The 12896-nt window shown below is 46.4% G+C and overlaps 1 protein-coding gene across 1 annotated transcript in view; it reads right to left on the bottom strand.

Annotated features, from left to right (window-relative positions):
* Window positions 1-4355, bottom strand: part of CALN1 (calneuron 1) — a 430726-nt gene extending 426371 nt beyond the window's left edge. Inside the window, exon 1 of the mRNA XM_059897526.1 lies at window positions 4233-4355. Coding sequence (XP_059753509.1) covers window positions 4233-4355 — 123 coding nt within the window. The remainder of the gene's footprint in view (window positions 1-4232) is intronic.
* Window positions 4356-12896: the final 8541 nt, after the last annotated feature.

Raw genomic sequence — 12896 nt, 5'->3', positions numbered from 1 at the left:
ACCTTGCTCCAACCAGAATGGGTCTTCTCTTTTTTTTTGCCTTACATACTGGGATTCCCCAGAAGACATTTTTTGGAAAGGTTTTGTGAGAAAAAAAAACAAAACAAAACTGAACATCACTGATGAGACCCAACCCTTGCATTCAACCCGAGAAAGAACCCGAGGCTCCCAGTGAGTTGATGGAGATGCCCACTGCTGCATCCTTCTACAGAACCATATGGTGTGTGCTCTCCCTGAGGATGTAGCCCCCAGAGCTAATGCTCGGTGATGAAACATCCTCATTAGGGCTGGTGACATGAATGCTGCTGGGGTCCAACAGAGCTGGGCATTTTGGGGAGGGAGGAGCAGTGGCTGTGGTGGGGCCATGGAATTCCCTGGACACCTGTTAGGGACACGAGGAGGAGAAATTAGGATGGGCAGACCAGGGGGGACTCTGGTTGATGAATCCAACCTAACTAGGGAAGCCAACTTAGTAACCAGGCAATAAAACTTGAGTTCGTTCTGCCTCTCACTGCTCAGGACCTTAAATCATGGAGGAGTTTATGGGTCCTGTTTATGTAGAAACTCTCTTTATAAGCTATTCAGAGCAGGGGTGGGAGGGACTAATAGGGAGAGAAAAATTCCCTTTGAATTTCCATTGCTTTCAGAGTCAGCAATTTAATGAGTCATGCATTCTAAAACCTTGCTTTGTCTACACGTTTTCATGTCAAAATACTAAAAAACACTTTGTTTGGAACATGGGGTATTTTTAGCTCAGGTATCAATAGTGTACATCCATTTCTCCCCATATTATAAAAGCTTCCTTCGGGCTGGGTTGGAGCAGCACCATGGTAGTGGGGTTGTTTACTAGCTGTGGTTTGCTGAAGCTACCTGTGTATCTCTCTATCCTTGGTGACTCTCTTCCAGTTGGTCTCCTGGGCCTACTGACCAATCATGAGTCAGCTCCAGACCTGGTCAAAAGAGTTCCAGGTCTCAGAGCCTGGACAAAAGGGGAAGAGCATCCTTTCAAGCCTCCAGCCCAAGGAGTCAGCACCTTGGTGGGCCCGAGAGAAGCAGGGTTCCACTGCTATGGGCCCTTGCAAGACTCTTCAGAGTAGAAGAGAAGGAAGGTCCCCAGCTACAGGTCATCTCCAGATCCATCAAGAGAAAGCCTGGCCACACCTTGGCAAAGACATAGGAATAGACATTCTGGGGAATTCTGTAATCTTCCAGACTGACAGGCAGGAGAATGGGCTGGGAGGAGGCTAGAGGGTCCTACTTCTCCAGTCCCTGCCTCTGCATGAGGTCTCTCTCCACAGGCCACTGCGGTGCCCCCAGCCCACTTCATCTACCCCACTGCTTTTGTCCCACCAGTGGTAGTTCACTCCTCTGCGTCTCCTGGGGACCACCTTCTTTGAAAGGCTCCAACTTAGAGTATGAATAACAAGCACCTTACCTGCACCTCGTGAGTAGCTGACCAACTTCAAGAATGGAATACAAAACCAATATCTGAAGGAACTGGGGTGAGGAGCTGCCCCACTTCTCATTGTCTCTCCACCATTTCCATCCACGTATTTATAGCAGAAGCAACCATGTTCATACTCTCTGCCCTCATCCCCTGGACACTGGATTTGATCAGGAGTGGGCAGCTATGAGCCTGTTCCCCAGGGATTTTGGAATTAGGACCATACTAATTCCCAGTCGAGGCTGACTGCCAAATTGGCAGCAACTTGATAGCGATAATTTTTATTATATGTGGACAGAGAAACCAGACAGACATAGACAGGCAGAAAGAAACAGCTTTCTTGGGTTTTTCACTTCCCTGAGGCTTTGGATTTTCTGACATACCTTCTCCCACCCTCCACCAGCGCCTGGGATCTTGTGTTATGATGTTAGATGTTTCTCTTTTCACTAAGGAGACTTCTACTGGACTTCTGTTACTAGGAACCAAATTGGTACCAGGAGATGGGAAAATGATCTGGGGCAGGAAGATGGGACATGTGGAGGAGACTCCTCCTGACTTTATAATTTTGCCCATCCTGCCCATACGAGGCACAACCACCTGGACCCAGAGTGTTTCAGGACTGAAGCCCCTGATGCTCTGTAAACTAGTCCCAGTACTCAACACCCGTGTTTTATCTGAAGGAGGCTCCCAGCCAAGGAACCGGAGGACAGGGAGGCAACCCTCTCTACTCTGCGAGACTTCACTGATGGAAAGTTACACAAAACATGTTCCAGGTGGGCTGTTTTCCCTTTCTCCTCCACGTCCAAGCCCTGGTGCAGAGACTGTGACCATGGAACTTCATTCCTTGGCACCATCTCACCCCTCCTCCTTTTAGCTGTCTCTCTCTCTGCACTGCACAAAGAAATCTTTGAGAAATGTGTGTTTCTGCCCCCAAGGAAGGAGTAAGCAAAAGTGTTATGTCTGTTGGTATGTGGGTATGACTGTAAATGTCATAAGAACAAGCCAGGAGCCCTAGAGACCCTCAGCCCTGGGGTCCAAGAGGAGTTCATGCTCTCCCCCACGGAGAAGCTGATGGCTTAGGAGAAGCAGATTCATTCCTCCTGGGCTACTGCTGCCCCCAGAAATGAGGGAAACTAAACTGCCTAACTCATGCTCATCACAGTTCTGGCCCCAAAACCCTAAATCCCAAAGTCACAGGAACAAATAGGGAAATAGTTTTTAATGTGGGAGTATGTTGAGTAGAAAAGGGTTTCTGACTCCACTGGACTTCTTTTTCTGTTTGCTGCATGATATCTTCTCATCCACTAAGGTGGGCAACTCTCCTTATCCTCTGTAGCATCAGCCACATCTGTCATTTGCCACAGACCCCATAGGACATGCAGAACCATTTCTCTGCCCCAGTCCTTCCCTCCTTCCCTCCCAGGGCAAGTGCCCAGGATGCTATCACTTATTCCAGCCTGAGAATAAACCGAACAGGGATTTCGTCCTTGGACTGGACCATGCCTCCTGCTGGGGCTCCTCTCTGGGCTGAGGCCCAGGCCAGGTTGTCCTCTGACCCCTGACCAGCTTTCCTGAGCAGAACCTCCCTCTGAGCCTGCCTTCAGCATATGTCATTTCAGCTTCACGTTGCCCTCTTCCAGACCTTCCCTCAGAGTCGATGAGAATGGCTCACCCTGAAGGTCAGCACACCCTTGGCCAAAGGCCCCATCAGCTCCCACCTTGATTTCCCAAACAATAAGTTGCATTGGAGAAGGTTCTGGATAGAGTCTTACAGCATCCTGTGCTGGTCCCTGCTGTCCAGCCCTCAGCTCTGGAGAGAAATTGCTGAAGATCAGGAGCTCTAGTCATCAGAAATATGTCCACTTCCTTTATTCCCCCATAAGCCTAACCCTGAACTCACGGTGCCCACCATAAACACTCGTGGCCCCCACCAGGAGCTGGTGACAGAGAGGGCTGGGGATCCCATTCCAAACAGCCTTGGGGAGACCACTGCAGAACATACCCGTTTAAAGGACTCACCCAGACCAAATCCTCGATGTCAGCTTCACACAGATCAAAATTTCTTTCTATACAAAACCACCCAGAGCTGAAATTCCTCTTGAGTTTTTACAGCCATGAATGTCTCCAAGGAAAAGAAAGAGAGTAGGATCAAACCCACAGAAGCCTGCAACTTAGAACACATACAACCCCTACCCCTGAGCTGACCTTCTCACCCATAATCGGGGGAGAGGCAGGGGAGTCTAATGGTTAGGAACAAGTTTTCATTCAGAGACATGGGTAGGAGTCCTGGGCTGACCTTTGCCTGCTTGATTTGGCCTATGTGACGTTGCTTACTGGTTGTCCTACTGTTCTTCTGTAAAAAAAAATGGGGTTAATAACACCCGTACGGGGTTATTGTGAGAATTGAAATTATCTATGCAGAGCTCCTGCTTCTATGCCACCACAGAGTACACACACTATAAATGGCATCTGTTGCTTTTTTTTTTCTAACAACCCCCTCCAACCTAATCAGTCCCTAACAGAGTCAGCTTTCAAACCCATCCCCTTGCCGGTGCACGCATCTCAGATAAAATCAATGGATAGCTGTCAGGCTCAAGACAGATCGTCAAATCTCTGGCCCAGCTGGGACGCGCATCCCCTTGGGACCCCTCCCGGGTGTCCTGTCCCCAGACACTCCCCACAAAGGCTTCCAGCTCCCACACCACCCCCTACCTGCGGGCTGAACACAATCAAGTCCTGAGCAAACATTCAAGAAAGCTCGTTTCTCCGGGGGTTTGGGGGAGAAGACTTGCCAAGTGGGGAAGTCGGGGGCCCGGGTCCTCAGCGGCTCCTCTCCCCCTCCAGGGGCTCCTCTGCCCCCCTTTTCCTCATTCTCAGGCTTCCCCTCTCCAGGTTGCTCAGGCAGCCGCATCGGGGGTCCAGGGCGATGTTCTCAGAGAGATTTGTGAGCACACCAAGGGAACGTCAGCAGAGACGCTGAGATTCTGCAAGGAGTTGACAGAAACTTACTGCCTTCACAGTGCTGGTGGTTATCTACTCAGAGTCAGTTGCCTCAATAACTCACACCCTCCCTTCCGCGTTTAAACAGGACAATCGTAGAAACACAATCCTGGCACAAGAAAAATAATTGCGGTTGTGACAGATGTTTAGTTACTAATAAGGCCTCGATGTCACCAGAGGGTATTACACAACAAACCAATAATGTGCCTTTGGAACCGACCTTCATATTTACAGGTTCTTTTCCACTCCCGCTCCTGTGGGCTTTGCTGTGGTGTAAGCTATGCGGAGGGAGCTAGAACAGCCAGTGTGATTGCAACCTGCAAGAAAGCCCAGCACCTTGCCAGCAGAATTTGTTTCCTTGCCGTTGACACCAACAGAGCCACAGAAACAAAGTGTATGTGGCGGCGGGGGGTGGGGGGCAGAGAAGTTCGCACAGCCATCTATCTAGTGGAGAGGACTCTCGCCAAAGCTCTTAAGCTTGTGACGCTGCTCGCCATTCCAGGGCAACGTCATCCTAACTTCCTTAGACAAAGCAAAGAGCATCCCAGACTACGTGGCCCTTTACCAACTCCAGTCCAGACTTGCTTCCCACGTGTATGGAGCCTCTGGGTGGGCTTGATGTCACCGAGTGGTGACTTCCTCTCTCTCCCCACCCCTGACATCAGGTCAACCTCTATCGTCCTTTACAACTCTGCTTAGGTTAAGGCACTTGGCTGGCTTAAGGCACCCCTCATCTGTGCCTACATCTGCTGTCATCCATGGCCTCTATCTCTCTCTCCCCCCAACACTGCACGGAGAAAAGCTCCAGGCAGGGAATCATTCAGATGCATGTGTGTCACCTGGGCCCAGGCAGGGATGACCTGAGAATAAGCGGTGATCAATAAAACACTTATTGAACTAACATTTACTTGATATTGGTTTCTCTTTGGTTTCAGGTTGAAGTTAAAAAAAAGTAATAATAAAACAAAGAATCTCCAGAGATGTGAAGTACAGAGGGGTTAACTGGAAGAATCCTGGTGATGGACTGAACAAGCCCTGGACACTGTGGATCGAGCCCTTGCCTGAGAAAGCTGGCCCGCGGGAAGGTCTGCACATGGCAGTGGGCAGTGGCCTCTCCCAGCAACATCCATCCCCATCTTCCATCCCTCACAGCTCGGCCCCTGCACCTCGCATCCTGGGAAAGGGTTCCCTTGCAGCCTCTTGATTCTGACCAGAGGTACATTTCCATGCCTGGGAAGTGTCCTCCTGGAGAAGCCAGCCATAGGAGATGAGGCTCAGAAAATGGTCTTAGGAAGCATGAAGGCTTGGAGAGGTGTGTGCAAATGTGACCATGGTTGTAAACATGTACATGTGGTGGGCACTGAGTGTCAGCCCCACCCCAGGTCCAGCGGGACAGGTTCAGCCCTATGCCTAACGTGCGTCAGTTAGTAGAATGCATGAATGAGAGACACACACACTGTCTGTGTGCTTTACACCTTCCACCTTGAGCAGAAATCCCCATCATCTAGGTCAGGGCTGGGCCAGATGGTGTCTGGGTGCTCCTGATTTGTAGGATCTCTGGTTCTATGAGGTTTGAGGCACACAGTTGGGTCCTCCCCGAAAAGAGGGCTTCTGTCTCCTGTGATTGGGCTGGAACCGCCCAAAGGTTGGAACCACAGGGATACCCTATAGAGAGAAAGCTTCCCAAAGCCAGAAGCCTTGTCTCACCAAACGGGAGTGTAACACATCCATGCACTAGCACTTGTCTGCAGACTCACCTCCCCCAGCGCTACTTGTTTTCAGGTGCAAACACACTCTCACACACACACACACACACACACACCACAAACCCCAGCACTGTCACACACACCCTCCAGACCAGTCTTCAAACACTCACAGCCTGTGTGTGGTCTCAACCCCAAATTCAGCCCCTAACCTCGGACGCACACACAAGAAGGACTCACCCCACAGCCACACAGCTGCACACACCACCCCTGTCAACATGAGCACCCATACACACCCTCACACACACACAGACACACAACTCACATGTTCACACACACTACAGCACCCACTTACCCACACGTGCTGCACACACACCTATACTCTTTGAGTCTCTAGTTATCATGTTAAGTTAAAAAGGAAAAACAAGTTTCCTGTGTCATTATACTAGAAATGCAAAAGAAAAGTGACATTTTATTTTCAGATATGCTTTTAGTTGCCATGACAGTCCCAGCACCGCGAAAGCTGTGATTGGTGGAAAATGCAGATTTCTAAAGAGAGTAATTAGCTCCCTATATACACGAACTTCCAAATACACCGAGTGCCCTCCCTCGTCAGTTCCCTCCAGGCAGAGTGGACACGAGGGCAGGAGCAGCCCGCACTGCTAGTCTGGCTGCCAAGACGGCAGGTGATAGGACCCACCAGGAGCTCTCAGCAAGGATGTGCAAGGTGACGGTCACAGAGGCTTCAGAACCCAAACCCCTTAATTACTTGGAACTTGCTCATAGCTCAACAGGAGCATGGCACTGGAGGTGGCAGCTCCCCACAAGGAACAATTGCTCCTGCTGTTCAGCTGGCCTCTTGTGCCCTTCACTGTGGCACTCGTGATGTGCCAGAGAAACGCAAAGCCAGGGCCTGGTCCCTCAGCCAAAAAGGGAGTTGGCTCCTCCATCCAGAAGCCATATCACCAGAATGCTCCTCTCCAGGTCACGACTGGCCTGACACACGATGGCGGAAGCCAAGCTGCCCTCCACAAGCTGGGACTGACCGCCCATGGCCAACTAATGAGCCACCCTAAGTTGGCATCTGGATAGAAGATGGACCTGCATCTCCCCATCTCGCTAGGAGCTTCTCAAAGACTGAGCCATGGCACATGCACCTCCCAAGTCGCCAATGGCCTACAGTAAATACCTACAGGAATTACTCTTTGTCCCCAGATTAACTGGTTACCTCATTTCCTGATGAGATTCGTAAGGGCAATTAATTTCCAGAATTTCTCCTCTGAGTCTATCTGACAGTTGTCTTTATTGTCATCATCTGAAAGATTGGCCAGGAGCTGGTTTTTGAGCCCAAGTCTTGAAGTTAGAGCTTTGGGCTAATTCCTGGACCCATATGTGTGTTCTCTTCAGCTTTTCATTTCAGCAAATGACCCACCCACTTCCTTTAACACCTAAAATGTTCCAGTGTGAGTCACTCTGGGCTACACAAAATGTGATGCTACCTTGGTTCTGCCCTCAAGGTACTCCATGGGCCCTATCACTTTTACCAACCCATAATATGCAGAGATTGGGGTAGTGACGGATGTGGTAAAGAATGTGGCTAATTGAGTCAGACCATGCAGTGCAAAGTGGTTCTGCCATTTATGGGCTGTGTGATCTAAATTCTCTGTGCTTCAGTTCCCTCACCTGCAAAATGGGCCTGATAATAATAGCACCTACTTTGTAGGTGTAATATAAAGTGTTTGGCACAGAGTAAGTACCACATGCACTAGCTATCGTTATTCACAAATTTATTTATTTAATTTATTTATTTTTGGCTGCATTGGCTCTTTGTTGCTACGCACGGGCTTTCTCTAGTTGCGGTGAGGGGAGGCTACTCTTCGTTGCGGTGCGCGGGCTTCTCATTGCGGTGGCTTCTCTGGTTGCAGAGCACGGGCTCTAGGCACGTGGGCTTCAGTAGTTGTGGCACGCAGGCTCAGTAGTTGTGGCTTGCGGGCTCAGTAGTTGTGGCTCGCGGGCCCTAGAGTGCAGACTCAGTAGTTGTGGCGCACGGGCTTAGCTGCTCCACATCATGTGGGATCTTCCCAGACCAGAGATCGAACCTGTGCCCCTTGCATTGGCAGGCGGATTCTTAACCACTGCGCCACCAGGGAAGCCCCTAGCTATTGTTATTCATTCCTGCCTTTTGCACCTAACAGGCAGTGGCTGAGCACTCATTCTGCTCAGATGGTGCTGGGCTGATCCCAGAGTGAAATGCGGGGAGGGGCAGAAGTGAATCCACCATAGATACAGCCCCACAGAGCTCAGAATCAAGCTGCAGACACAGACACAAATCCACAGACCAAAGGAGGCTGCTCCTGCTCTTTCAGTTTGAAGAGTCAGTTTGTCACACCATTGTAAAGCGATTATACTCCAATAAAGATGTTTAAAAATAAATAAATAAATAAATAAATAAATAAATAAATAAATAAATAAAAATAAAAAAAGAGTCAGTTTGTCCCTGAGGGTATTTTGGGAGGGGGAGGTTTTGATTCTCCTCTTCTGTGTCACCAAATATGTTCTTAAATGGATCCCATGCCTGCCTCTGAGGAAGGCAGGCATATGGATACCGTCTGGGAGAACTGGTCAACCTCGACATTCCAGCATTTGCGGCTCTGAGCATCCAGTTGGGTGCATGGGTCACAGGCAAACTGAGTCCTTCACAGATTTTGGTCCCTTTTGGCGTATCTAAAATTACAGTCACTGTGGGAGCAGGGGATGGATGAAAATCTAATGTTTATGAACAGAGTGTATGAGCCTGCATTGTTTATTGGCATGAATAATTCATAAATATGGGGTAGATGGTTCTATTTAGTTTCTGGAAAACCTAAGAAACAGTGCTTCCCAAGCTGATACTCTAAGACCTAGTTCAAACGTTCACCAGGAAACGCCCTGTCCATTCTGATCACACTGGGCATCAGGTTAGAGGCTTTTGTGTCTTGTGTCCCCTGAAACATTTGATGGCTCTTGACAGCCATGTTATAATTATAATTGTATCCTCTGTAATGCTTGACAAGGGTTTTGCATGTGAGTTCTTTCTCTCAAAACCCTCCACACATGTCATCAGATTTGATCCACAAATAAAATTTATTTTTGTTACAACTGAATATAATCCTGTTTTTTTGTTCATCACTTTTTAAAAACTTGTTATTGGGTTTTTTTTAGCATCTTTCAAGTATACAATACATTATTACCTAGTGCTGATTATTATTACCTAATTATTATTACCTAATGCTAATACATTATTATTACCTAATGCTGTACATTATGTCTCCAGAAGTTATTTATCTTATAACTGAAAGTTTCTACCCTGTGGTCAACATCTTCCCTTTGCCCCCACCCCTCAGCCCCTGCTAACTACCATTCTACTCTGTTACCATGAGTTCAACTTTTTTTTTTTTAGATTCCATATGTAAGTGAGATCATGCAGTATTTGTTATTCTGGATCTGTCTTATTTCACTTAGCATAATGTCTTCCACGTTCATCCATGTTGTTGCAAATAACAGGATTTCCTTCTTTTTAATGGCCAATTAATATTCCATTGTACGTATACACCACATTTTCTTTATGTACTCATCTGTTGATGGACACAGGTTGTTTCCATATCTTGGTTACTGTGTATAATGCTGCAATGAACACGAGAGTGAAGATATCTCTTTAAGGTAATGATTTATTTCCTTTGGCTATGTACCCAGAAGTGAGATTGCTGGATCTTACAGTAGTCCTATTTTAATTTTTTGAGAAACCTCCATACTGTTTTCCATAGTTGTACCAATTTACGTTCTCACCAACAGTGCCCAAGGGTTTCCGTTAATATAATTCTGTTTGAAGGTACCTTCTGGACAAAGTGCTGAGTGGAGTCGGTCATGCCACGTGGGATTTAGCGAGGAACTTGCTGAGAGCAAGAAGGCAGAGGCATAGTGTAGTGAGGTCCAGCCAGCCCCCAAGCTAAGTCCTGCCTTCACTGGAACATGTGAGCACTGGAGCTCTTTCTATAGAGGAGACATGCTCAAAGTGATGATGAGCAAAAAGGTCTGACCACTGTGCTGGTGTTTACTGACTCTGAGACACTGTCATCCTGGGAGGTAACTGTTCACCAGCCTCTTAAGTATTTTCATACTAAGGAGTATTCAAAACACAAATAAAAGATTAAAAATAACCTGCTGGTCTAGCACGTAGGAAACGTTCATTGAGTTCTTGAAAAATGCAAAAGCACATGTTAACTGCTCCCTTCAATGTGACATAAAAATGAAATGTCATTTTCTCCCTGTTTTGTCCAAAACCAGCTTGATATCATGAAAATAAAATGTATACCCAGGTAAAGCCAAGATTCTAAACCCAAGTCGGAAAACTAGAACTAGTCCCTCAAAAGCACCTGCAACACAATTCTGTGAGTGCTACATCTCAGGAGCCCTAATGTCACTTCACGTACTGGCTTAGACTCACATGAGCAAAACATCCTAAAACCTAGCTCCTCAAAATGAAAACCAAGAACTGTAAATAGATCAGAGCAATTAAAGTTGAAAACCACAATAAAATAGGAAACAATGGACATTTCCTTAACATAAACACACACATCCACATCAGTTCAAAAGGCAGCATCCATGGGACTTCCCTGGTGACGCAGTGGTTAAGAATCCGCCTGCCAATGCAGGGGACACAGGTTCGAGCCCTGGTCCAGGAAGATCCCACATGCCGCGGAGCAACTAAGCCCGTGCGCCACAACTACTGAACCTGTGCTCTAGAACTGGTGAGCCGCAGCTACTGAGCCTGCGTGCCACAACTACTGAAGCCCGAGTGCCTAGAGCCCGTGCTCTGCAACAAGAGAAGCCACCTCAATGAGAAGCCCGCACACCGCAACAAAGAGTAGCCCCACTCTCTGCAACTAGAGAAAGCCTGTGCGTAGCAACGAAGACCCAACGCAGCCAAAAATAAATTAAAAAAAAAAAAAAAAAAAAAGGCAGCATCCAGTCTCTTACTTTTGAAGAAACACCAGAGACTTAATTGCTAAAATCAGGAAAAAGTCACTGTCACCACAACCATTCACTGCACTGTTCACTGCCTTCTCTACTAGAAACTCTGTATCGTAGGCATTAACCAACATGATTAGACAAGCAATTAGAGACATAAGATTGCAAAGGAAGAAACAAAATAAAACGAATCCTTCCCTGAAGATATGATCATCTATCTGGAAAACCCAAAAGAATTCATGAAAAGTCTATTACAAATAATGTACTGGCACCAGAATAAACACATAGATCAAAGGAACAGAATAGAGATCCCAGAAATGAACCCACATTTATATGGGCAATTAATCTACAAAAAGGAGGCAAGAATATACAATGGGGAAAAGAAGGCCTCTTCAAAAAATGGTGCTGGGAAAACTGGACATCTACATGCAAATGAATCAAATTGGACTACTCTTTCACACCAGGCACAAAAATAAATTCAAAATGGATTAAAGACTTAAATGTATGACCTGAAACCACGAAACTCCTAGAAGAAAACATAGGCAGTAAGCCCATTAACATTGGTCTTACTAATTTTTTTTTGGATATGTCTCTTCAGGCAGGGAAACAAAAGCAAAAATAAACAAATGGGACCACTTCAAATTAAAAAGCTTTTGCAGGGGAATTCCCTGGTGGTCCAGTAGTTAGGACTCCATGCTTTCACTGCCGAGGGCCCGGGTTCAAGCCCTGGTTGGGGAACTAAGACCCCACAAGCCGTGCGGCATGGCCAAAGAAAGAAAAACAATAAAAAATAAATTAAAAAATTTTAAAAATAGAAAAATAAAAAGCTTTTGCGCACTGAAGGAAACTATCAACACAATGAATAGGCCACCTACTGAATGGGAGAATGATATTTGCAAATGATATATCTGATAAGGGATTAATATCCAAAATATACAAAGAACTCATACAACTCAACATCACAAAAAACCACACACACACAAACAACCCAATTTTAAAATGGGCAAAAGATCTGAATGACATGTTTCCAAAGAAGACATACAGATGGGCAACAGGCACATGAAAAGATGCTCAACATCACTGATCATCAGAGAAAGGCAAATCAAAACCACAATGAGCTACCACCTCACACCTATTGGCTATTATCAAAAAGACAACAAATAACATTTGCTGGTGAGGATGTGGGAACCCTCGTGCACTGTTGGTGGGAATGTAAATCGGTACAGCCACTATGGAGAACAGTACGGAGATTCCTCAAAAAATAAAAAATAGAACTACCATATGATCCAGCAATTCTGCTCCAGGGTATTTATGCAAAGAAACCAAAAACGCTAATGCAAAAAGATATATGCACCTCTGTATTCACTGCAGCATTTTTTACAATAGCCAAGACATGGAAGCAACCTAAATGCCCATCAGTAGGTGAATGGATAAAGAAGAGGTGGTGTATATATACAATGGATTATTACTCAGCCATAAAAAAGAATGAAATCTTGCCATTTGTGGTAACATGGATGGACCTAGAGGGTATTATGCTAAGTGAAATAAGTCAGACAAAGACAAGTGTATGATTTCACTTATAAGTGGAATCTAAAAAAAACAAAACAAATGAATAAACATAACAAAACAGAAACAATCATAGATACAGAGAACAAACAGGTAGCTGCCTGAGGGGAGAGGGGTGAGGGAAGGAAAGAAGTAGGTGAGGGATATTAAGGGGTATAAACTTCCAGTTGCAAAAT

This window comes from Balaenoptera ricei, chromosome 15 (assembly GCF_028023285.1).
Source record: "Balaenoptera ricei isolate mBalRic1 chromosome 15, mBalRic1.hap2, whole genome shotgun sequence".
NCBI lineage: Eukaryota > Metazoa > Chordata > Mammalia > Artiodactyla > Balaenopteridae > Balaenoptera > Balaenoptera ricei.
Note: the sequence above shows the minus strand (reverse complement) of the source record. Positions and strands in the feature narration are given on the sequence as shown.